Raw genomic sequence first — 27,816 nt, 5'->3', positions numbered from 1 at the left:
GTGGCTTCGTAAGAAGCATTTTAAGGTCCTGGAGTGGCCTCTCCAGTCTCCAGATCTCAACCCCATAGAACACAGGTGTCAAACCGATTCCAGATAGGCCCAAGTGGGTGCAGGTTTGCTTTCCAACCAATGAAGAGGACACTTTTTCACCAATCAGATCTTTTACACGTGTAATCAGTTAAACTTTGTCAGGTGCTGCTTGTTTCAGTAGGAAGTTCATTGGTTAAACTGTTGGTTACAATGTTTTGTTGACCCATGCTAGTTTGAAATAGGTTGCTAATTATTTAAATATATAAATATATATAAATGTAATTACGTATTACATATTCAATGCTTTTTTTTTCTGTCTTTCATTAATTCACATTGTTCTTACAAGGCAGCCGGGCTGCCAGTTACATACGCTGCAAAAGGTGCCGTTTTTTTCCCTCTGAGCACCTGCCCCCCCAGTTGTTTGTGCACGCCAGTGTACGCAGGGTAACATTGGCCACCCAAGCCCACACAGTGAGATTGTCATTCCAGACCTTACTACTAATCCATATGTTTCCACCGTGAGCATGTCCCCACCTCTCACATTAGTTCTCCCTATAACATGACCCGCCTTCATAGGGGAACTTAAATCATCTGAGAGTTAAGGATTTTACTGTATTTTCATTGTCAATCTGTGGCATACACCACAAGAGACGGACAGGTCTTCAAAATGTCAGCTCGGCGCTGCATGTATGTGACCTAACTGCACTGCGGCGCTTCCCTCTTGGGTTAACCTAATCGATAGTTGGAGGTGAAGAAGTTGAAGTGATCCCTGGCTCTGACTTTAGCTGTGAGGTCTCTGTAAGATTTTATAGATTACACATAAATGAAAATTATTGGGACAAAACTCTCGTGGGATGGACTGGAGAGGAAGCAAGCTCATCCTGGTTAAAATTTACAATCAGTAAGCCTTCTGTGCACAATTTAAAGTGGCGCCCTGTGTAAAACTGTGCATCACCTAGTCAGAGGCTCTTGAAGAGTTTTTTTCTTTTTTTTTAATCTTAGAAGAATGTATGAAAAAATATCAAAACATTTCTCAAAAATAAAGAAATGATAGATCCATATTGTCCACTCCACATGGTCTTAACATTTAGCCACCGCATTAACCCTTTACAGGGCACTCAATTGACTCATTGGCTGCCGTTGACGCCACAAGATGTCCCTTTTATCCTAGTTTAAATGGATGTCTATTGCTGACATAGGCATACAGGTAGTCCACATGTTGCGAACGAGTTCCATTCCTATGCTTGCAACGTAACCCGAATTTCCACTAAGTTGGAATTAACCCTTTAAGTACCCCTAAATACCAAAATAACTATCCAAAAACATGAATTATACGTCATATTAATATTATTTAATAAATTGAATGGATGTGTTATGGGATCGGATGGATGGCTGGATGGATTCCCGATCACACCATAGTTCTTACAACTAACATTTATTAATTTGTCACCGTCAAAGTGTGAACACACAGTTTGAAAATAAAATACAATCATGACAAAAAGCGTACAATAATGCTATAAAGTAAATCAATAAAGACATATTTGCCTACAAAAAACACCTCAATGGCTGCACAAAATACCAAGGGAAATAAGGTCCAAATCTTGGGAAATTTAACAAGGAAAACGGCAACTATTAGTGGCACCAGGCCAGTGGTGAAAACGGACACTGCTCAATAAGCTAGCGGGCTAATGGCGAGCTAACGGGGCCAGTCGCCAAGCCCACGCCGTATACCATTTTCTGCCTTCTGGAAATGTTAACTGCCGTTCACTCCCACTTCCCAATGTGAAAGCAATGCTCGAAACTAACAGAAAATAGCGCTGGTGTGATATCAAACAAGTCGGAGTGCAACAAGGGAATGCTGACCACACATTTAATTTAGTGTAATGAAATACCAGATATGCATAGAAATTACTGTAGAGATCAACCATTTAAATTAGACCTAATAAATAACTACATTAAATGACAAAATAATATACTGTACTTACCATCAATCCTGAGAGGTGGCGGATAGGACAGCGTTACGCGACTACTAAAAAAAAAACAACCTCACTTTACCTGCAGTATATCACTGCGGCGGTCTTCAAATGGATGCATATTGCTAACGAGATCAGTTTGATTTTTTTTGCACTGTTAATAACCAATATTTATTACTGACTTTTTGCACTGTTAATAACAAATACTCATTACTGACTGCTGCTATCCCATGTCATCTTACCTACACTGCAAGAGTACCACTATTAAAAGTCTTTTTATTGTGTTTGTATTGTGCACTTACTTTTTAATCCTTTTTTTTTTTTTGTCTGTGTGTGCACTCTATGGGGCAGGTTTGAATCTCATGACACTTTGTGTAATGACAATAAAGGCGTTCTGTTCTATTTTATTCTTAAAAAACGACTGGAGTAAAAACAGCGGACAAGTCGTAAAGTCGAAATCACCTAAGTTGGGTACGTCGTAACCAGGGGTCTACCTGTATATCAAATTTAAGGGGGGAAAAAAATCATGTCATTGGAGGCTGTATCAGTGTTTTTCTATTGATATTTTTGATTCTTATTTCATTAATTTATAACTCATTGAAAAATATAAAAATAATATGAAAAACATCCAACAATGAATAATAATAATGCATTTGTATACCAAATCTTAATATTGTGGCCTACATGACTCAAAATGGGATGTCCATGTATGTGTATACCATTGCTTTTCAATTACTAAAAATAGTCATAAAGGGTTAAGTTCATCCATCTATTTACTGTCGCTCTTGAACGAGCTGCAACCCATCCCAACTGGTTGTTGATGGTAGGCGGCTCAGGCTGGCTAAATCCTGGACTGGTTGCCATCTAATTGCAGGAAAGATGGAGACAATCAAGCATTTAAATTGATATTTCTTATCTTTGCTGATAATGATGACACCTTTATTTCAGTCACCTAAACGTTCCTATTACATGAACCTAAAATGCGTGTTTATTATATGAGGGGAAACAGACGTACCCACGCAGGCACAGAGTGAAATGACATTGTCCTCAGACTCCCCCATCCTCTGCAGTGCAACTGCAAAAAGGGGACATGACAAAGGCCTTGGAGCCACCTGACAATTAGCTCATTGGAAATGATCACAGGCTACTAAAAGACAAAGTGGCCTTTTGAAGTGCACTCCACACACATACACAGACAGGAGGTGAGAGCGGGCGTTCATGTTTTTGGTGGATGCTGAGTCTTCAGCTTTTAATGAGACAGAATGCATCGCCTCTGATCTGACCCCTCTAATGTTCCCTCCTTGTTAATCAGCACCGCTCTGCGCTCTCCTCTCAATGCCACACTCTGTTCTGACAGTCCGCCTCCTCTTTCCTCTTCTCTCCCTCTCCAACCGCCAGGTGAAGTGTGACCAATACTGGCCGGCGCGAGGAACCGAGACCTACGGCATGATTCAGGTCACCATGCTGGACACGGTGGAGTTGGCCACCTACAGCGTCCGCACTTTTGCACTCTACAAGGTACTGAACTTTTTTTGTAGGGAAAGGAAAGTAGTCAATATCAAGGCAGCCATTTTGATTTGAAGCAGCCGATCTTCATGGCAATGTTGTCAGATTGCTACCAAATATGAAGCACGTAAAGAAGCAAACAGGTCTAAATACCGTCTAAAACTTTTTGTTCCTTTGTTTGGATGGAATATGGCAGCAAAGTTTGTTGCATTAACATAAAACAATTCCTTAATTCACTGGCTGCCATTGGCGGTGATAGACATACAAAATTCCCTCTAAAAATGAACGGTTTGTGCACCGACCTATAGACTTCACTATCAGTTGACGGGGCTCTGGGCCGATCTGTAGGGGGCCTATTTTCAAAAACTTTAAATTCAAATGTTTTCAAAACCAAAGCCACTAGCGACCTAAAACCAAAACAGGGACCCCCCTTTGGCATATATGAGTCTCCACGAGCTGCGACATAAAAAAATTCAAAGTCGTTCCCTAATAAAATCATCATTAAATTTTTTATACAATTATAACAAAACCTACGATGGCTATAAAATTCTCAAATTTTACGCTAGATGCCCAAAAATCACCAAATGCAGAGATTGTCACCTATATTTTCAGGATCAATAGCAATATTTAACATATACAGTATAAGTTTTTGCCCAAAATAGCAACTTTTTTTTTTTTTTTTTTTTTATTTAGTGCAAAGGCTAATAATAATACCTGAAGAAAGCAGAATCATCTTAATTTTACTCAACAAAAGCAAAATTTGCATTTTTCTATGTACAATCACAATTTATTTAGGTTAAATTCCACTATTGTGTAGCGATACAAAATCCAACACACGTCACAAAACAAAGCTTTTTAAGTAGAAAATTTTTGCAAATAAATGCTTAAATTGCGGAATTTCTATAGATATGAATGTAAAACAGTCTAGATTCTTGGTTAAAGTAAAAAAATAGGCAGTTATCATTCATTCATTTTTCATTTTACGTAAGTATTTAAAGCCAAAGTTACGGTATTGTTTAATCCAATTTGGCGGCCGTCACGAAACAAAGAGCTTTTTAAGTTGAAAATTCTTCCAAATTAATGCTTAAATTGCGGAATTTCTATCAATATGAACGTAAAACAGTCTAGATTCTTGGTAAAAGAAAAAACGGGCAGTTATTATTCATTTTGCATAAATATTTCAAGCCAAAGTTGTGGTATTGTTTAATCCAGCATGGCAGCCGTCACGATACAAAGAGCTTTTTAAGTTGAAAATTCTTCCAAATTAATGCTTAAATTGCGGAATTTCTATCAATATGAACGTAAAACAGTCTAGATTCTTGGTAAAAGAAAAAACAGGCAGTTATTATTCATTTTACATAAATATTTCAAGCCAAAATTGTGGTATTGTTTAATCCAGCATGGCGGCCGTCACGAAACAAAGAGCTTTTTAAGTTGAAAATTCTTTCAAATAAATGCTTAGATCGCGGAATTTCTATTGATATGTGTATAAAACAGTTTAGATTCTTGGTTAAAAGCAAAAAACGGGCAGTAATCATTCCATTTGACGTAAATATTTCAAGCCAAAGCTACGGTATTGTTTAATCCAAAATGGCGGCTGTCACGAAAGTTGAAAATTCTTGGAAATAAATGCTTAGATCGCGGAATTTCTATAGATATGAATGTAAACCAATCTATATTCTTGGTTAAAAGCAAAAAACGGGTCGTTATCATACATTTGACGTAAATATTTCAAGCCAAAGTTATACTAATTTTATCCATTGATTTTTTTTTTTTTTTTTTTTTTTTTTTTTTCACGTTTCAAAGTGCATGCTTGGTGCTATTTAATATTATAATTACATTGAATCCTCAACCAAATCACTCTTGAGACACTCCTGCCTGCTTTTATGCAGTAAAACCTTCGTCCTGTTTCCACCTGAATTTGGCGTTAGAACGCAGCATGTTTGAGTTTATCATAGCGAAAGCCAACTCAAAGTTCAGCCTAAGGCGGCCCCCTACGGGAAAGCGTGGTGCAATGTCTGAGGGAGTTGTCTTGTCAACTGATGGTGAGTCTATGACTGACCACTGAATATCTTTATAACTCTTAGAACACTTAAACTTAGGAGACAGATCAACAGCTTTCATACTGTTGTTGTTTCATAGATGATCTCATTGAGTTAATAACTCAACTTCCAACGACTGACCAAATTCATGACTGCTTGCCTACTGGAAAGGGTTTGCTTCAAAAATGGATTTTTTTTTACAACATTTTAGCAATTGTTTCTTCGCAAAAGCCAATTAAACCTTCAGTTATTGTTTTGGATGACATATTGAATTGCGGGCAAGATGCAACGTCCTTTACTTCTCTCTGGTTCTTTTCAAAGCACAATTATCAGCGCTAATTAAATCCACTCCAGCCGGAGAAGGTTCTCGGATTCAATCAGCGTCGAAAGACAATTCTCGCAAAACTTTTTTTTCCAAGGAACTGCGGGAGGGGGGTTTAATTCGAAACACCGCACCTTATCTCCACCGACAGCCACACGGTGATCACAGCCGCGGGAGTGACTCCAATGGAGACCTTTCCTCGGAATAGCGAGGAACGTTTGACAATTAAATCGCTGGTGCTTTTCAAATGAAAGTCGAGTAATGTCATTAAAGCGCTTTGACCTTTCACTGTCAGGAGTATTTTAGCTCAGCACGATATGTTCTTCTAGCAATTACATCCTGAATAAGCTTCTTTCTCTCTTTTTGCAGAATGGTTCCAGTGAGAAGAGAGAGCTTCGCCAGTTCCAATTTATGGCCTGGCCTGACCACGGCGTGCCCGAGTACCCCACTCCCATTTTGGCCTTCCTGAGACGCGTCAAGGCATGCAATCCTCCAGATGCTGGACCCATGGTGGTGCACTGCAGGTGAGAATCAGAATAAGCCACCATCCACTGGAAAATTTCGGAAGCTATTTCTTAGTTTATGCTTGAGCAAAGCACTGTTCCTTGCCAAACTGATACTAAATAAAGGCTCTGAAATTGGACCAATTCCTTATAATGGTGTGACAAAATATCGTAAAGGTGATATATAACAATACTTTGTAGTCAGGGTGTGCCATCTTAGGCACCCCGCGATTCGATTTGATTACCTTTCAGGGGGCTACGATTCGATTTTTGAACGATGATCACGGTATTGATGCTGATCACGGTTATCACGATTATCACGATTATCGAAGCATCGTACATTATTAATTAATATAGTAGACAAACACATTTTTGTCCATTATTTATTTCAAATATCCTGATGATTCAACAGGAACGATGGAAACATGCCCATACAACAAAAACCTGCCCTTAAGCTGCTTTTTTATTTATTTTTACAAGAAAGTGCAAAAACATTAACCATTTTAAAGGGAGTATTCATTTCACTCAACAATGCAAAAAAATTTACACAGGTGGAATGAATTCCACATTTTCTGGAAACAAAGTGTCTTTAGAAATAAGCCTTCTTTTAAAGAGTATTAAAACACGTGGGGAAATGCTAATATTCCATCATTTATCCATAAACGCATGCCTATTGGATTCATATCATACCACTTCATGTAATTACACTCATCGCAGCACCAAGAAAATAATAGAAATTTGCATCGATTGTCAAGCTAAAACAACCGGCGCCCGAGATCCCCTGAATGGTGACGAGGAGGGTTATGAACCTTTCTTTGGTGTTTTGGGTTATCAGTTTGAGCCCAAACAAAAGCAAATGCAGCCAAATGAAACGATCATTGAGGGGAGCAATCACACTGATGAAACACCGGCAACAGATTGCGTGGGAAACACCGAATGGTTTGTTTTGCATTTCTTTTTGTGAAGCTGATACACCGTGACCGCAAAACAAAGTAATGTATAGAAGAATTTATTGTGCTATCATAGGTTTTCGCTCTGCCAACAGACACAAATATGAATGGGATTAAAGGATTTGCTGTATATATTTTACGAGCGATAATTTATACATGTGTCCAGTCCTATATCCAATGCGTGATATGTTTTTTATTATAAAAGAGTACTCACTCTGGCCATTTCGAGCTTGGCTGCTCCCCTCCTTTGCTTAGCCTGGGGTGATGGGGTGGTCTCATCAGTGTCAGTCATCGTCCTCTTTCTTGATATCTCGGGACATTTAGGTGGCTGTGCGTGTATGGTGGGCGCCGCATCTGCTTTCAGCAGCAATTTCTTAGCAAAACCTGATTTCATTTGTCCTTAGTTCGAATAGCTTTCAGGTGTAAAATGTGCACCACACAAAGCTATGCCGGAGGCTCGGTCTGCAAAATTAGCCCTCTCTGCAGGGACGAACTTTACTCATTGTCTGCGTAGTCCAGCACTTTTTCTCGCATTCGGGAACTCATGGGTACAACATTGCAACAAATGGCTATTTGTACACCACATAGCACGACAGGTTTGAACTATTTTAGCGATTTTTTTAATAAAACACCAACGCAACTCTCTCGTCGATAAACAACGATGTCACCTGCCTCGACCTTTTGTTTCCTGGCTGTGACGTCACAGCCCCATTCGGCTGTTTCCGGGCTATATTCGGAAATGTTCGTAATTTTCTATCTATTTTCGATAATTGGTCATGAATGTGATTTATTTTTCTGTTAATTTTATTAATATTTGTTATCTTGCCACATAACGGTTCTATTGATATCTCACAGCCCCTTAGTATTATAATTCTCTTTAACGAATATACTTTGTTTTCAGATTTCTGTACTATTTCGCATGTTTGTAGTGTTACTGCTGTACTTAATCATGGTTTTACATGTTCTGCATATGAAATACACGTTAGCGAATTAGCTAATTAGCTTAGTGCTCGGTGCTAACTATTAACAGCTCAAAAACAACAACAATAAAGGCTGTAAAACTGTACAAGAGGGTTCGTGTACTCACCTCTTGTAGACACACACGGGTCTTAGCAACACACTCAGGATATTTTTCAATTGACATGACTTCAAACTACAGCTGGACATCTGAAAGACGAGGAGCAACGAATTATCTCTCTTCCCCTCTTGCTCTGAAAAATAATGTGTTCAGTGCCTGCCTGTCTCATACACAAATTTATTTTCCAGTCTTTTGAAAAAGAGTAAATTCCTCACTCAGTTACAGGCAGCATCCATTATGACGTGCGCGCGTCTGTTAAAGGTGTCCGGGCGGCAGACGTGTCTTGAATTTCGTTCCGCTACGAGCGGCTCTCATAAAGTTATGAGGGAAGCTCATCGTTTTTGAGCCTTTATGAATCGTAATCGAATCGTCACGTGTCGAATCACGATGCATGTAACAATCGATTTTTTGGAAGTGCTCTACTTTGTAGCCCAAAAGGTTATCAATATGCTCCCACCAACAATCGATATATATTTTAAAAAGGCGTCACTGTTTTTTAGAAGAAAATAGTAACCAACAGGTTGCTACCAAAATCTTCCATTAGAATAATGTCTACGTTAGCTCACTGGCTGCCAATGATGGCGCTAAACATTCAATTCATTTTGACTGGATTGCCGTCAGTGGCACTGAAACTAGAGCATTCACGCATCCTGACTTCCTGTTGATTTTGAGTCACTTCCTATTGTTTAGGGACGTTTTTGAGTCACTTCCTTTTCAGTAACCTAAAATTAACAGGAAGGGACCTGTAAATCGCCCAAGATCATCAGGAAATGACATGAGGTTTGCCAAAATTAGCATTGACTGCCACTAATGGCCGTAGACGTCCAATCGGATTAAAGTGGGAGGGATGGCAGCGAATGACAACTAGTAGAGGTGCAACAATTAATCGACAACTAATCGATTAGCAAATTAATCGACAACTATTTTGATAAGCAATTAATTGTTGTTGGTTTTTTTTTTTTTACATATATTTCGTGGCGTCCAGGTGGGTATATATATATTTTTTATTTATCTAGTTTCTAAACTAGATAAAATTAGTCTTCAGTTTTCGTCAACAAAAACTACGAAGACAAAGACATTTTAAGATGATTAAAATATGACTAAGACTCATAAATATTATCATCCAAAAGACATGTAAAAATTAAAAGGGCTGCCAAAAACAACACTGGTTGCAGACCTAACGAATAGTCAATGGCGCTAAAACAGGATCATTCATTGCCAGCACTCTATCGCAGTCAATGGCAGTGAATGAGTTAACACCAACTTGATGTCATTGAAGATAGTATGAAGAAAATGCTAATGCAATAAAACTGTACTAATTCCTCTGCTGTACAGCGCGGGCGTGGGACGGACCGGCTGCTTCATTGTGATCGACGCCATGCTGGAGCGCATGAAGCATGAGAAGTCTGTGGACATCTATGGCCACGTGACATGCATGCGAGCTCAGCGCAACTACATGGTACAAACTGAGGACCAGTACATCTTCATCCACGAGGCGTTGCTGGAGGCAGCCACATGCGGCAACACAGAGGTGCCGGCGCGCAACCTCTACGCGCACATTCAAAAGCTGACGCAGCCGCCGACTGGCGAGACGGTCACCGCCATGGAGCTGGAGTTCAAGGTGGGCCTAATAATGAAGTATGGATTGCCTAACCCATTCTATAAATGGCCAAACTAAAATAACGGAAAACTACCAGAAGTAGAAGGTGTTTGTAAAGGTCCATGCTGTCCCCTACCATTATTCATCGCATTTTTATCCATGTAGTACTTGGCAGTCAGAGCTTTCCGTACCGAACGAGTTTCTGACGTAATGTAACCCTTACTTTTCGAGGCTGTGAGTCGATCGGGTTACAGTTTCTTTGTGTAGATTATATTTACTCCGTCTTCTCTACTATAATGAGGACCAACACTGTAGGACAGTATAACCCAGAAACGTCAACGATGCAACACTGTGGTCGCTGCAAGAACGCAGTGAAACGCGGGCGTTAAAGTCAATCAGCCAATGCACACCAGTCGCAGAGCGGCCGCGTGTTAGACGCATCCCAGAAGCGGCTCAACACGACACACGCGAAAAGAACGGCAGAGTTTATTATTTGACGCGAGATGCGACCCTCCTGCGTCAATACTGCTACCGGCAGCTTGGATCGGGCAGACCGGAAGTCACTCATGTAAAAATACGGTGGATCCAGTCGATTTTCAAACTAATATGCAATCGTAACCCACTTTTTGAGTCCATCAAAACTCTTGAGTGGTAGATCGGGGCACAGTTGATTTACTGCTGTCTTCTCTGCTATAATAATAACCAACACGGTCCCGTGTTCAATACAAAACCCTCCTACCACAACAAAACAAGTAGGAACTAATATTCACATAGGAACTAAAGTTATACAACATAAAATATACAATATAAATTAATACTACATCACATTTGTAAAATATAAACACATAATAAAATAAATAATAGCCCATTTAAATAAAATAAATTGAAATGAGCTAAAACACCTGTAATTAAATAATAAGAATAATACACAGATCCTGCTTAAACAATTAAATTTATTAGTTTCTGTGTGGCGCTTTAACTTGAGAAAATCCACCAATAAAGCTTTTGAAAACGGTTCATAAGAAAAAAAAAGATTCATTGAGGCATTTCATTTGTAAAATACATGTTAAAATCTTTGTCATTGGGATTGCCTTTCTCTTTAGCACAGGACTTCTTTTTTCTTCTTTCTTTCAGAAAGGAAGCTGACCAATACGCGGGGTCTGAAAGGCAAATTGTTGTTGGATTATCTTTAAATACCCGCTACTTTTTGAGCAGAATTCTAGCTTTGTATAGGCTAATGTTCCTATTGTTGAAAGCACAAAGGTGTGTAATAAACAACTAGCACATTTATATTTTGCATTTTGTTTTCTTACTGTACCGAAAATGAACCGAACAGTGACCTCAAAACCGAGGTACGTACCGAACCGAGATTTTTGTGTACCGTTACACCCCTAGCAAACACAATGATAAACATAATGATAAAATTCACATAATATGACCTCCATAACTACATGGACAGACACACTACATAGACACTACCGGTGTTCAAGGTGACCCACATGCACAAATCGCACACATACACCTGCTGTTTGTTTCGTGTGATGTCATTACAGTGTTTTTTCCTCTCAGCACCGCCGCTATGCCTTTTGCCCTGGTGGTGACCATGATGCATTGTGTTGGAAGTGATAATAGCGCTGGCCAATGAAAGATGGCTGGAGCAATCGTGTGGTGTTTGTGTGGTGTGAGGGTCACACTACACACACATACATGCACACATCCTGTACAAACACTCCTGGCAGAGCGCGAGTGCCCGTATGCACTCCTGCCAGTCCATCTGCTGTCTAAAGCAGTGCCAACTTGCTTGTGTCACATTTCCATGCACACGCTTTGTTAATATATTCCTTAAAATAGTGCTTTGAAATTAACACGTGCTCATTAAAACATGAGAGCAACGCACAAATGCATCATAAAATCAAATGGCTCTCCCCTCATCTAGCTTATTATGATTGCCGCCACTTTTCACATCAGATACCATATAATCATCTCATTTAGAAATAACCCATTCAAATGAGTCCATGGCACCTGTACGTGTGCAGTGTAGTTGTTATTTCATTAATAGGATGGCTTCTGTTACAGTTAGCTAACACAAAATAAATAATCAGAAAGACTGGAAAAAAACTGTCAAAACGCACACAGCACGTTGATTCACGCAAGGATTTCTGTGTGTGTAACCTTATAGAGCATCATTCGTGCATTGACATTTGTTGACAGTTATTCTTAATGACTGATTCACAAATCAAATACAGTGATCGCTCATTTTTCGCGGTTAATGGGACCAGAAACCACCACGATAATGGAAAAACCACACCCCCCACCCAAAAAAAATTTTTTTTGTGTGTGTGTTCAATGTATTCAGATTTAGCATTGAAAAGACATACATAGAATGCATGTTTTTCCACTTTTTTTTCCTAAAGTATAATTAAAAAAACAAACTTATGTATATATACAGTATATATACAATATATATATATATATATATATATATATATATATATATATATATATATATATATTAGTGCTGCAACGATAACTCGATTAACTCAAGTATTCGATTAGAAAAAAAAGATTCGAATTAAATTTTGCTGCTTCGAGTATTCAAGGAATAAGCGGCATGGAAAATGAATGAATGAATGCTTCGAGTATTCGTTTAATTAAAGTGGCGTCGTAATGGTTTATTTTGAAAATGTTTGCATTTAGTTTATTGATTTGGGTGGATACACTGCCCTCTAGTTTGCCTCATTTCACATTGCTGAATCCAGCTGCTCCATGTTAAGACCAATATAAGCCAAGTTTTTGTTTGAGCTAATGTTTTTTCAAGTGCATTCGTAATTTAGATTATTGATATATTTAGCCGTTTTTTTGTTTTTGTTTGTTTGTTTGGTTTTTTTTTGTGGGAATATGTGTCTGAACCATTTGTTAAGAGCATTAAAAAAAGTGTTAGCGTCTTATAGCATATAAGCTAGTGGACTTTTGCCATGCAAGTTAGCCATTGTTCTTTTGTTGTACATACATCCTTTTATATATATATATATATATATATACACCCTTTGAGGCTCAGCTCAGGTATTTTATTTTTTCATGTTCCTTATCCGATTACTCGATTATTCCAACAAATTAGTTCCTCGATTAATCAACTACTAAAATCATCGATAGCTGCAGCCCTAGTTTCAACAATTTACATTGAAAATAAAGACATTGATTGACTGAAAATGGTTCAATATTAGATGAAATGTCTTGTTTTCTCATGTATATTTATAATTGCTCTCTACCTAAAAAAAACGTTTTATTCGAATACTCGATTACTAAAATATTCGATAGCTGCAGCCCTAATATACAGTATATATAAGTATAGTTAAGTATAGTTAAATATAAGTTAAACAATGATTGATGCATGCGGTGGCTTGAAATAAGTGTCTCTGGCAAGATCAAACCTTAACAGTCTGTCAATCATCGTTAACTTTATAACTACACTGCACTGCCTGCCCAAGGAAAGTGGCAGGAGCAAGAGTGAGAGACTCCGTGATTGGATCGGGACAGCTCTATAAAATACTGCATTTATTTTATTTTTTTTAATTTTTTTTTTATTGAAAAAAAATTCCGAGATGGACTGAGGTAGCAAGGGATCACTGTAAATATTTTTTAAAAAAATAAAAATTTGAACAATGCATCACACATAGTTATATTAGATAACTAGTGAATGAGAATCATAGATCATGGAAGCATTGAGTAATAAAAGTTGAATAGGTAAACAGAATGTTGCTCACGTTTGATGTTAGTAGACATCCGATCCATTTTATGGCTCAGACTATATCTGTCAATGGCAAAAAATGTTTTCATAAAAATTACTCAAGTAAAAGCGAGACAGTGTGTTGCTTTCAAACTTCTCAGACAAGATCAATTCAACCCTAAAGTTATTTCAGTAAATTTTCGGACTATAAACAGCCACTTTTTTCCCTCATTTTGAATTCTGCTGCTTATTTGTTGATTTATCTGAGTTAGTATGTCACGCTTTATTTGACAGTGGCGTCATAAGACTGTCATAAAACTGTCATAATTATGACATGAAACTATCATTGGCATTGCTCAATGCTTATAACATATGGCAAATTATGTCTCTTACTCCATTTATGTCCAGCTCAGATTTTTTAACATCCATTCAAAAGTGAGATAATTTGCCGGCTGACACTAAAGGACATCTGTTATAAGCATTCATTAATGCTCATGACAGTGTCATGTCATAATTATGATTGTCAAATGGTGTTACCAAATACCATAACTAAAAATTAATGAAACAACTGGAACAGTAACCGAAGAAATAATTAGCACCGAACATGAATTTTGATTATTTACTTCTGTAGCGCTGCATTGCATGCTAGGAAGCATGTTGGATGACAACTGTTTTGGCAGCAGAGGTTGACTGTTTCCCCCAAGGGAGCAGTGATGGGCAAATGACGCTTCATTGCAGTCTTATAGTCTTATGCCAGTCTTATGATGCCGCTGTCAAATAAAGTGTTACCGGTTAATATCTTTTGGTGTAAATATCCAAAAATACAGTGAGGACAGCTGCAGCTTATAGTCCAGTGCGGCTTATCTATGGAAAAAAAATGTGTCCGTTTCAAATTTGGTGGGTGGCGGCTTGTACTCAGGTGTGCCTTATAGTCCGAAAATTACTGTAATGCAGTAAGTACTCCAAGTGTGTTGCTACGCACCTAGTGAATTTGAATAAATAATAATATGACTGAAAGCTGGGTATTGGTGATGAGTGCCACTTCTCACAATGAAACTAAAGTTGCTCCTCGGTCATTTTTTCTCTGTTAGCGGCTGGCCAATTCCAAGGCCCACACGTCCCGCTTCATCAGCGCCAACCTGCCATGCAACAAGTTCAAGAACCGCCTAGTGAACATCATGCCTTTTGAGTCCACGCGCGTCTGCCTGCAGCCCATCCGCGGCGTGGAGGGCTCTGACTACATCAACGCCAGCTGCATTGACGGATACAGGTACACCTCTTTGCCGTCCTCTACTCCATCCCCGCTTTATCCCTATTTCTTTGAAATGCCTCTTTTCGCTCTCGTTGAGCTCCACTGTTCTCCTCTTGTCCTGACTTACTTTCATCCGCTCCTCTTTCTCCTCTCTACAATTGCTTTCCTCATCTGTCCCCTTCTTTTCCTCTTTCATTCTGTCCTATCCTCGTGTACTTTTGAACTCTTTTCCTCTCTAATTATCTTCTCTTCCGTCACTTCTCCTTTTGACGCTGCACTTTTTTTCATCTCCTTCCTTCTACATTTGTCTTCCTCGGTGTTGTCTTCTATTTGATTCATTTTCCTTTGAGTAAATGATGATATGCCACTGACAGCGATAGACTCCAAATCCAGTTGATCACTGCCAGCACTCCTAGTTCAAAAGGATGGGGCGTCTTATATCCATCAATGGCAGCCAATGAGTTAAATAAGGTAGTTGATAAGCAGTGGCGGTTTTAGGGGTGGGCCCACAGGGGCACTGACCCCACCTCGACTAGAACATAACAAGACGAATGCTAGTTTTCGTCTGACGAGATGAAACCTCGACATAGTTTCTGTCATACATGTTCACTACGCGTGATACTTTAGTATAGGGTTGTTCCGATCATGTTTTTTTGCTCCCGATCCGATCCCGATCGTTTTAGTTTGAGTATCTGCCGATCCAGATATTTCCCGATCCGATTGCTTTTTTTTTTTTGCTCCCGATTCAATTCCAATGATTCCCGATAATTTTTCCCGATCATATACATTTTGGCAATGCATTAAGAAAAAAATGAATAAAACTCTGACGAATATATACATTCAACGTACAGTACATAAGTACTGTATTTGTTTATTATGACAATAAATCCTCAAGATGGCATTTACATTTTTAACATTCTTTCTGTGAGAGGGATCCACGGATAGAAAGACTTTTAATTCTTAAAGGATAAATGTGACTTTGTATATTGTGACTAAATATTGCCATCTAGTGTATTTGTTGAGCTTTCAGTAAATGATACTGCAGCCATTCAACCCAAATGCATGATGGGAAGTACAACCATGACTGTGCGTAGGGGCACCAATTGATATATCATCTCTGCGTTGGGAAATAACATAGGGTGTTAAGAAAATGATCAACTACTACCTTTCTTCCCCACATTGCCTCCCACGTTAATTTTAATTGCTGAGAGAGGGAATGTAAGGCTTTAGCCAAATAAAAAAAGGCTCCAAAGGTTGTCAAAATTCTCTCTACTCATTCCTGATCGATTGGGACATCTTTACTTTAATATTGTACATGCGTGACGTACAGTGGGGCAAATTAGTATTTAGTCAACCACTAATTGTGCAAGTTCTCCCACTTGAAAATATTAGAGAGGCCTGTAATTGTCAACATGGGTAAACCTCAACCAAGAGAGACAGAATGTGGGGGGGAAAAAAAACAGAAAATCACATTGTTTGATTTATGAAAAATTCATTTGCAAGTCATGGTGGAAAATAAGTATTTGGGCAATACCAAGAGTTTATCTCAATATTTTGTTATGTACCCTTTGTTGGCAATAAGGAAGGCCAAACGTTTTCTGTAACTCTTCACAAGCTTTTCACACACTGCTGCTGGTATTTTGACCCATTCCTCCATGCAGATCTCCTCTAGAGCAGTGATGTTTTGGGGCTGTCATTGAGCAACACGGACTTTCAACTCCCTCCACAGATTTTCTATGGGGTTGAGATCTGGAGACTGGCTAGGCCACTCCAGGACCTTGAAATGCTTGTTACGAAGCTACTCCTTTGTTGCCCTGGCTGTGTGTTTGGGATCATTGTCATGCTGAAAGACCCAGCCACGTCTCATCTTCAATGCCCATGCTGATGGAAGGAGATTTTCAGTCAATAACTCTCGATACATGGGCCCATTCATTCTTTCCTTTACACAGATCAGTCGTCCTGGTCCCTATGCAGAAAAACAGCCCCAAAGCATGATGTTTCCACCTCCATGCTTCTTAGTGGGTATAGTGCAATTCATTATTCTTTTTCCTCCAAACACGAGAACCTGTGTTTCTACCAAAAAGTTTTATTTTGGTTTCATCTGACCATAACACATTCTCCCAGTCCTCTTCTGAATCATCCAAATGCTCTCTAGCGAACCGCAGACGGGCCTGGATGTGTACTTTCTTCAGCAGGGGGACACGTCTGGCAGTGCAGGATTTGAGTCCCTGGCGGTGCATTGTGTTACTGAGAGTAGTCTTTGTTACTGTAGTCCGAGCTCTCTGTCGGTCATTCACTAGGTCCCCCCGTGTGGTTCTGGGATTTTTGCTAACCGTTCTTGTTATCATTTTGACGCCACGGGGTGAGGAGGGAGTTAAAAGTGTGTGTTGCCCAACGACAGCCCCTAAACATCACTGCTCTAGAGGAGATCTGCATGGAGGAATGGGCCAAAATACCAGCAACAGTGTGTGAAAAGCTTGTGAAGAGTTACAGAAAACGTTTGGCTTCTGTTATTGCCAACAAAGGGTACATAACAAAGTATTGAGATGAACTTTTGGTATTGACCGAATACTTATTTTCCACCATGATTTGCAAACAAATTCTTTAAAAATCAAACAATGTGATTTTCTGTTTTTTTTTTCACATTCTGTCACTCATGGATTGAGGTTTACTCATGTTGACAATTACAGGCCTCTCTAATATTTTCAAGTGGGAGAACTTCCACAATTAGTGGTTGACGAAATACTTATTTGCCCCACTGTACGTCAGCTTGCATCGTAGTAGCAGTGTTTGGGTCATGTCACTCATGTGAGATGTGCTGCACCTCTCGCGCACTCTGCTCACCGGATTTTAAGATGTGTTTCAAGCTAGGTTGCGCTCCAGCTTGCTTGTTTGGAAATACATGGTAAGATTGGTTTTCTTATCTTGGCAAGAGAGAATAAGCAATGTTACTTTAGCCTTTAAAGGTCTGTGCTGAGTGATCATCACACACTAAATGTAACTGTGCCTTAGCGTAGCATTCTCATAAGCATTAGCATTAACTTTAGCATCCTCTTTAAACATTCAGACAACTTGTTTTTACATACAGTTCGTGGCTTTTAGATGGGTTTAATGGAAAATAATATACTGCCTTTCCTGCCGTGTGTGTATTATCATCACAAAGTTGGCGTTGTCTCTACAATATGTGCTTGTCTATGTTCATTCGAAATTGTGTGAAATCTTTATTTTTTTACTAAAACATTTGAATTTTACAGACAAAAACATTTTGAGTAACTGTCGACTAAAACTAGACGAAGACGAACACATTTTGAAATGACTAAAATATGACTAATTAAGACTAATTAAGTATTTTCATCTAAAAGGCCAAGACTAAGAGAAAAAGGGCTGCCAAAAACTAAACTGCTTTATAGGGCATGTGACTGTTTGTGGTAATTAAAATAAAAAATAAAAAACTGAAACCATCATTGTTTAAAATATCACTCATAAATCTATTAATTAATGAAATGTTAAAATTAATAGAATTAAAGTTAATACAGCCAGAAATACACTGGTTATTGCCCCCAACAACACTCTCAAACAAGTCTTTTTTTCGTCATATACTTTAACTCATTGCCTTCTATTGACAACTTTAGATGTCCAGTTTAAACTGGGAGGACTGTCTGTAATGTAATTGTTTCCAATTCTTTTTTTTTTTTTTTTTTTTTTTTTTTACCATTTAAAGTTTCTTTTCGACTCTGGGCCTTTGTTGAGGAATTCCTTGTCATCCAAAAAAGTGAATTTCATTTATTTAGCAATCATTTAAAAGTACTTAGCATTTTTTCCTCCATTTATTTGGCTGTATATTAATGATAGTGGAGATGTTCCATTAGATAATAGATTGAAAACGTCTTTCCTCCTATCACATCTCTTTTACGTCTGCTCCTCCTTTCATCTTTCCTTTACCATTTTCTTCTGGTTGGTCCGCCCCATCCATCTCTTGGAATCTCCTCTCTTAACGTCCTCTCTTTCAACATTCTCCTCACGGCGTCGTCTCTCCTCGCTCTGCTGTCTTCTCTCCTCTTGTAACAATCTGTTGTTTCTTTATTTGTGCAAGGCAAAAAAGGCCCTCAGCACATTCTAATCTTCCGGTTCCACGTTAGTGCTTTGCCTGCAGTGCCTTCATTAGCTGCTCTGTGTATGTGTTCGTGTAACATGCATGCACATACATGCCAGGCTGCTTGCATCTCCCCTCCACACACACCTGCCCGCTTCAACATGTGCCACATGAGTGCGGGGCTCTGGCGCCACCCGCCGGTCGAGTAAACAACTGCAAGACCACTAGCACAGCAGCAGATGTTTATCTCTAGCTGCGTCGTCAAGATGGATGGGCGGGACATGTCAATTATGGCCATTGTTACGTTTTGTTTTTTTTTTGTTTTTTTACTTTCCTCGTGCAAGCTTTGTTTTGTTGTTTGTTTATAATTCTGTTAAGTACTAGAAGAATGAGGTATTTAAACTATAGCTGCAGCTATTGATTATTTAGGTAATCGATTAATCTAACAATTAATTAGTTCGAATAATCAAGTAATTGGATTACAAACATTTAATGTGTTGCAGAATACATTTTAGGATATGTAAAACAAAATTTAAAAAATGTTTACGCTTGGAATAATTTTTATTTTGGCTCGCTAAGATTACACTTTCAAAAGAGCATTAAAAGAGAATACAAAATAAAATTCTTGAGTGTTTCTTCAAATTATGCAGAATTGCACTTTCATTTCACAAGAGCAATACATGAATTTAAAATTAAAAAATCTTACCTTAGCCTCAAACGATATAAAAATAAATGGGGATCTAACTACAAAAAAAGAAGAATTGACTAACATTTTTTTTTACATTGTCCTCGACAAATTGTTCAAACACATTTTCCTTCCAGAAAAGCTGCTAGATATACTTCTGAACTTAATAAAAAAAAATTTTTTTTTAAACGGATAAACAAACATATTTGCTCAAACAGAAATACACCTTATGTTGGTCTTAATAGGGAGCAGCTGGATTCAGCCATGTTAGATAAGTTATGGAATATTCACTATTGCCTCTAGAGGGCAGTGTATCCACTCAAACCCATAAAACTAAATGAACACTTCCAAAACAAACCATTATGACGTCATTCTAATTAAACTAATCTTTGAAGCAGCAAAATTTGATTCGAACGTTTTTTTCTAATCGAACTACTCAAGTTAATCGATAAACAGTTGCAGCATTGATTTAAACTGTAAAAGTATTTCTAGACTTTCTTTACCCACTGGATCAATAGTATATATTTCATATACAGTGCCTTGCAAAAGTATTCGGCCCCCTTGAATCTTGCAACCTTTCGCCACATTTCAGGCTTCAAACATAAAGATATGACATTTAATTTTTTTGTCAAGAATCAACAACAAGTAGGACACAATCGTGAAGTGGAACATTTTTGGATAATTTAAACTTTTTTAACAAATAAAAAACTGAAAAGTGGGGCGTGCAATATTATTCGGCCCCTTTACTTTCAGTGCAGCAAACTCACTCCAGAAGTTCAGTGAGGATCTCTGAATGATCCAATGTTGTCTTAAATGACCGATGATGATAAATAGAATCCAAATGTGTGTAATCAAGTCTCCGTATAAATGCACCTGCTCTGTGATAGTCTCAGGGTTCTGTTTAAAGTGCAGAGAGCATTATGAAAACCAAGAACACACCAGGCAGGTCCGAGATACTGTTGTGGAGAAGTTTAAAGCCGGATTTGGATACAAAAAGATTTCCCAAGCTTTAAACATCTCAAGGAGCACTGTGCAAGCCATCATATTGAAATGGAAGGAGCATCAGACCACTGCAAATCTACCAAGACCCGGCCGTCCTTCCAAACTTTCTTCTCAAACAAGGAGAAAACTGATCAGAGATGCAGCCAAGAGGCCCATGATCACTCTGGATGAACTGCAGAGATCTACAGCTGAGGTGGGAGAGTCTGTCCATAGGACAACAATCAGTCGTACACTGCACAAATCTGGCCTTTATGGAAGAGTGGCAAGGAGAAAGGCATTTCTCAAAGATATCCATAAATTGTCTCGTTTAAAGTTTGCCACAAGCCACCTGGGAGACACACCAAACATGTGGAAGAAGGTGCTCTGGTCAGATGAAACCAAAATTGAACTTTTTGGCCACAATGCAAAACGATATGTTTGGCGTAAAAGCAACACAGCTCATCACCCTGAACACACCATCCCCACTGTCAAACATGGTGGTGGCAGCATCATGGGTTGGGCCTGCTTTTCTTCAGCAGGGACAGGGAAGATGGTTAAAATTGACGGGAAGATGGATGCAGCCAAATACAGGAACATTCTGGAAGAAAACCTGTTGGTATCTGCACAAGACCTGAGACTGGGACGGAGATTTATCTTCCAACAGGACAATGATCCAAAACATAAAGCCAAATCTACAATGGAATGGTTCAAAAATAAACGTATCCAGGTGTTAGAATGGCCAAGTCAAAGTCCAGACCTGAATCCAATCGAGAATCTGTGGAAAGAGCTGAAGACTGCTGTTCACAAACACTCTCCATCCAACCTCACTGAGCTCGAGCTGTTTTGCGAGGAAGAATGGGCAAGAATGTCAGTCTCTCGATGTGCAAAACTGATAGAAACATACCCCAAGCGACTTGCAGCTGTAATTGGAGCAAAAGGTGGCGCTACAAAGTATTAACGCAAGGGGGCCGAATAATATTGCACGCCCCACTTTTCAGTTTTTTATTTGTTAAAAAAGTTTAAATTATCCAATAAATTTTGTTCCACTTCACGATTGTGTCCCACTTGTTGTTGATTCTTGACAAAAAGTTAAAATTTTATATCTTTATGTTTGAAGCCTGAAATGTGGCGAAAGGTTGCAAGGTTCAAGGGGGCCGAATACTTTTGCAAGGCACTGTATGTGACATGGAAATTGCTGCTTTTTATTTATGACTTGGACTTTTTTTTTTAGACTAATTTTACATTTTTTTTTTATAATTTACAAAGCTTTAAAGAATAGCTAGTTTTTAACAATTTAAAAATATAGTCATTTTTAGGCTTTAAGACCCTTACCCGACGCGGCTTATATGAACAAATAGTTTTCTTGTGTCATTTGGTGGGTGGGTGCAGCTTATAGTCAGGTGTGCTTTATAGTTTAAAAATTAATAAACAACTGTATATTTCAATTGGAGATCCCATTTAATTCAATTACTGTATACATTATAATAACCTTTATGAAAAAATGATTTTTTTAGTACTGTTGTGGGTCTTTTTTACTTTCTATTCCAACTCGCTTGGAAACATTAAAATAAATAAATAATGTAAAATGTCAGTTTGATTTTTACTTGTTTTTAAAAGAAACAAAACTGATTATAAAACAAATGGCATTTTATTTTTTCTGTTTCATAAAATGTTTTCAAGCAATTTGCAAATGTAATTTCATTTTAGTTTGTTGGTTTGAGACACAGTTCAATCCAATAACATTCAAATTAAATTGTGATTTTATTATCATTTAATAATGTGAGGATGTTTGGTTCAATTAATTATACTAAATATGTATTTGATTGCAAGGTCTATTTATCCAAATATAAAACAGTCCATAATAATCCTTGTTAGGGTTTTGTCAACAACATGTTGATTATCATGTTCTCGCATGATGAATTTGTCTCGTTTGTGTTTGTGTGCAGACAACAGAAGGCCTACCTGGCCACGCAGGGCCCGCTAGCCGAGACCACCGAGGACTTCTGGAGAATGTTGTGGGAGCATAACTCCACCATCGTCGTCATGCTTACCAAGCTGCGAGAGATGGGACGGGTGAGGCGTGCACAATACCCTCATACATCATATCACATCATATATTGAATTTGTTTATTGTTGTGTATCTACATTTGACTGCTTTATACACAGCACTGTTTATAATATTTTGAACCTCTCTTGTCATGTAAGGTCACAATACAGTATATAAGAAACTACTAACCTTCTGTAATTGGATTCTTCATTCATTAGCTGTAGTAGTAGTGGTCAAAGTAAGTAGTTGCTCTAGCAGTAATATTAGGACTAGTATTTGTTGTGGAAGTGACTGTAGAAATTGAAATAATAAAGCTTAGGAGTTGAAGCAATAGTAATTGTAGTCATAGTCATTGTGTAGAAGTGTCAGTAGTCGCTTAATCCAGGGTCGGGTCACAGGGGCAGAAGCTTTAGCAGGGAAGCCCAGACTTGCCTCTCCCCAGCCACTTCAACCAGCTCTTTCGGCGGGATCCCAAGGCGTTCCCAGGCCAGCCGTGAGACATAGTCTCTCTAGCGTGTCCTGGGTCGTCCCCGGGGCCTCCCCCCGGTGGGACATGCCCGGAACACCTCTCCTGGGAGGCGTTCAGGAGGTATCCGAACCAGATGCCCGAGCCACCTCAACTGGCTCTTCTCAACGCGGTGGAGTAGCGGTTCGACACAGAGTCCCTCCCGGATGACCGAGCTTCTCCCCCTATCTCTAAGGGAGTGCCCGGACACCCTGCGGAGGAAATTCATTTTGGCCGCTTGTATCTGAGATCTTGTTTTTTCTGTTACGGCCCACAGCTCATTACCATAGGTGTGGGTAGGAACGTAGATCGACTGGTAAATCGAGAGCTTCGCTCAGATCCTTCTTCACCACAACAGACCGGTACAGAGTCCGTATCACTGTAGACACTGCACAGATCTGCCTACCGATCTTCCGCCTACCCTCACTAGTGAACAAGACCCCAAGCTCTTTGAACTCTTTCACTTGGGGCAGGATCTTATCCACTACCCGGAGAGGGCACGCAACCCTTTTCCGACTGAGGACCATAATCTTGGATTTGGAGGTGCTGATCTTCACACTCGGCTGCGAACCGCTCCATTGAGAATTGGAGGTCATGGCTTGATGAAGCCAACAGCACTACATCTTCTGCAAAAAGCAGAGATTTGACGCTGAGGCCACAAAACCAGACCCCCTCAACACTTCGGCTGTGCCTAGAAATTCTGTCCATAAAAGTTATGAACAGAATCGGTTACAAAGGGCAGCCTTAGCGGAGTCCAACCCTCAGTGGGAACAAATTCGACTTACTGCCGGCAATGCGAACCAAACTCTGATACCGGTCGTACAGGAACCCTTACCAAGGGGCTCTGTACCCCGTACTCCCGGAGCACCCTCTACAGGACTCCCGGAGGCACACAGTTGAATGCCTACTTCAGATCCTCAAAATATATGTAGACTGGTTAAGGGAACTCCCATGCACCCTCGAGGACCCTGCCGAGGGTGTTGAGCTGGTCCACACTTCCACGGCCGGGACGAAAACCACACTGCTGCTGCACACGGACCCTCCTCTCCAGCACCCCTGAATAGACTTTACCAATGAGGCTGAGCACTGCGATCCTTCTATAATTGGAGCACACCTTCCGTACCCCCCCTTCTTAAAACAATATCTTAACAGTAGTAATTGAAAAAGTAGCAGTAGTTGTAAATGAAAGATTAGGGTTTAATGTGTTAGCCTTAAGAGTAGTAGGAATTATTTTTCCAGTTGTAACAATCGTAATAGCAGTTGTACCTCTAGTTGCACTTCAATTAATTCGAGTTGTTGTGGCTGTAGTGGTACTTGTGGCTTGATTAGTAATAGGCGTAGTTTCTCTTTAGTTTGGAGGACACAATGTCCATGATTTCTTAAAACAATTTCACATGGGGACTCGTCCGACTACAGCACACTATGCGTCCGTCCATCTTAATGAAAAGCCAACAGTGTTACTGAATGTTATTGAGATATGGCTTTCTCTATGTCTGGAAGGGTTTTACCTTGCATTTCTAGACGTTTCAATGAACTGTGTTAACTGACAATGGTTCCTGAGCCCGCGCTGCAGTATTCTTTACACCAGTGGTCTCCAAACTATTCCACATAGGGCGGCAGTGGAAAATTTTGTTCCAACAATACAAGACGGCACCTTTGCACCAATCTGGGGTTTTACAAGTGTAATCAGTTGACTTCATTGATTAAATTGTGTATGCTCAATCGGTATGAACAAAAACCAGGACCCACAGCAGCCCTTGAGGATCTGTTTGGAGACCCCAGCTTTGGTCCTCTGTCATGGGCATTTGATGTTAGATTTGGGCCCTGACACCTATGTACAGACATTTCTCTGTTTTGTCTGAATCTTTTGCTATGTATAGTATATGAACCGTAGATGATAAAACACAATGCGTAATACATTAAGTAGTAGCATAACTGATGAGATGTTGTCCGTGTAAAAAGTACAAATGGTTTTATCTAGTTATCGTTTTGACTGTGATAGACTACTGGAATACGCTTTATTTATTTGTCGCACAACAGGAGAAGTGTCACCAGTATTGGCCCGCCGAACGCTCGGCCCGCTACCAGTACTTTGTGGTGGACCCAATGGCCGAGTACAACATGCCCCAGTACATCCTGAGAGAATTCAAGGTCACGGATGCCCGCGACGGACAGTCCCGAACCATCCGCCAGTTCCAGTTCACCGATTGGCCCGAGCAAGGGGTGCCCAAGACTGGAGAGGGCTTCATCGACTTCATCGGTCAAGTGCACAAGACCAAGGAGCAGTTCGGACAGGACGGACCAATCACCGTGCACTGCAGGTACGAGTCCGACCACAAAGTCCAAAACTTGAACAACGGAGCTAGAGCCTTAACGCTTCTCGTTGCACCGCTCAGTGCTGGGGTGGGCCGTACCGGAGTCTTCATCACACTCAGCATCGTGCTGGAGAGGATGAGGTACGAAGGTGTGGTGGACCTTTTCCAGACCGTGAAAACTCTTCGCACCCAGCGACCTGCCATGGTGCAGACCGAGGTGAGAATTCGTTTTTTATTATTATTTCCAACATCTACTACTTGAAGACATATGGTAACCTTAATTTAATATAAAAAGTATACCTCTTACTGGGGATAAAAAGACATTTGAGAGGAGGTACTTTAACGTAATCACGAACCTGAGTCAATGTGTGTCACAGGACCAGTACCAGCTTTGCTATCGGGCAGCTCTGGAGTACCTTGGGAGCTTCGACCACTATGCAACGTAACCGCAGGTGCCGAGGTCGGACCCTCTCAGGAGTGTGCCAAGTGTCCCATCTCAGCCACCATATGCCCCGAGAAGAAGGAAAAAAAAAAAAAAACACCACCCAACCCTGTCACTGTGGGGGAGGCACAAAAGGCAAAACCAACTATGTGACTTTTTTTGTGCTTTTAAGTCCTGTACAGTCAGCAGCGCCACCTGTCTCCCCTATACCGGTACCTCCACTCATTTTTTCATTTATTGTTTAGTCTACTTTTTTAATCCCTTTTTTGTTTAACATTGTGTCTTAACCAGGCTTTTGTTTTCATAATTGCTACTTTTTAATTTTTTTTTTTTATATTATTGTTTTAAAAAGGGGTACTTATTAGCACAAAGATGCTAGATGCTAAACCTGCGGGCCAGCTGCTTGTTTGCGTTGTTGTCGCACGCTCGGGATTTAGTTGGGACAACGACAGCGAAAAAAAAAGATAACGACAAGAAAAAAAAAACTGCCTTTTCACTCGCTATTTCCTCGAGGACGAGCACAAAGCGGCTAATGCTGAGCTAATGCTAGGCTAAGCCAAGAGACAACAACAGTGTGTATACAGGAAAGCAAAGCACACAACTATGTGTTTTTCTGCAAAAAGGCCTTTGTACAGAATGGACCATTCCTCCCAGATGTGACACACACTTGATTTTATTTTATACAGAAATAGAACTATAAATATATATATATATATATGATTATATATATGTACAATGACGCATAGGTGTACACACAGCTTATCTTGTTCTTGAGAGATGCCGTTTGCCGTATCTACTGTTCTACCTTCTACAAAAAACGAAAATGGACAAATAATGCAGCACAACCCCCAGGCCGTCGCCACACAGACAAACACACACACTCTGACAAGATGGCCGCCACAAGCGCCTACACTTAAAGTGGCGGCGGCGGGTTTAGAAGTTGGGGGGCTACCGTGTTCATTTTGAAATCTTGTGATTACATTGTGCTGTAGGGGTTCCACCTGTTGTACACACACCCGCACACAGAAGCGCGTCTGTTTTTCTATTTGTTAATAAAGAACTGGAATTTCAAAAGAGAACATGTTAACGAATGAACAAGTTGTATAAAAAAAAGAAAAAAAACAAAACTTGATGTTAATAAAGATACACAATTGGGTTTTTGTACAAAAAAATCTTTGACCTCTGTCGCAGTCGTTTATTTTTATTTTTTATTCAGGATAAGTTCGATTTTATTTGTTGTCGCATTGAACGGAAAATGAATTTAATACTTTCTAATTTATTGCCTCAACAATGGTAGTATCATAGTATGAATGCTGCAAAGACAAAATGTGCTAAGACAAGACATGACATGAAAAGCAATTCAAAACCAGGTACAGTTGGGCAAATAAGTATTTAGTCAACCACTAATTGTGCAAGTTCTTCTACTTGAAAAGATTAGAGAGGCCTATAATTGTCAACATGGGTAAACCTCAATCATGAGAGACAGAATGTGGAAAAAAAAACAAAAATCACATTTTTTGATTTTTAAAGAACTTATTTACAAAACATGGTGCAAAAGAAGTATTTGATCAATAGACCCTATCCACCTACGTCACAAAACCACGTGCTCGCTGTATGGTTCCGCCCACTTGTCCGTCATTTTGACTCTGTATTAGCATTGTTTTCAATTGATGGCGGAATTTTAAATGCATTTCATGGAAGACCCGGTGCTTTCTGATGCCGCAAACTCACTGGATCTGTTGCATAAAAGGCGTTATGAGGAAAA

General features: G+C 39.5%; 1 protein-coding gene across 12 annotated transcripts in view; it reads left to right on the top strand.

The window, feature by feature from the left end:
* Positions 1-27,242, top strand: part of LOC130929923 (receptor-type tyrosine-protein phosphatase F-like) — a 464,805-nt gene extending 437,563 nt beyond the window's left edge. For 5 of the 12 annotated variants that reach the window (XM_057857556.1, XM_057857554.1, XM_057857557.1 and 2 more), the window contains 8 exons: positions 3,402-3,521; positions 6,243-6,397; positions 9,740-10,025; positions 14,823-15,001; positions 22,689-22,815; positions 25,335-25,615; positions 25,691-25,826; positions 25,987-27,242. In XM_057857556.1, the coding sequence (XP_057713539.1) occupies positions 3,402-3,521; positions 6,243-6,397; positions 9,740-10,025; positions 14,823-15,001; positions 22,689-22,815; positions 25,335-25,615; positions 25,691-25,826; positions 25,987-26,055 (1,353 nt within the window). In that variant the 3' untranslated portion in view covers positions 26,056-27,242. The remainder of the gene's footprint in view (positions 1-3,401; positions 3,522-6,242; positions 6,398-9,739; positions 10,026-14,822; positions 15,002-22,688; positions 22,816-25,334; positions 25,616-25,690; positions 25,827-25,986) is intronic. The other 7 variants (XM_057857560.1, XM_057857558.1, XM_057857559.1 and 4 more) reach the window with 2 other exon arrangements.
* The last annotated feature ends 574 nt before the right edge of the window (positions 27,243-27,816 follow it).

Source organism: Corythoichthys intestinalis, chromosome 14 (assembly GCF_030265065.1).
Source record: "Corythoichthys intestinalis isolate RoL2023-P3 chromosome 14, ASM3026506v1, whole genome shotgun sequence".
Taxonomy (NCBI): Eukaryota; Metazoa; Chordata; class Actinopteri; order Syngnathiformes; family Syngnathidae; genus Corythoichthys; species Corythoichthys intestinalis.
Note: the sequence above shows the minus strand (reverse complement) of the source record. Positions and strands in the feature narration are given on the sequence as shown.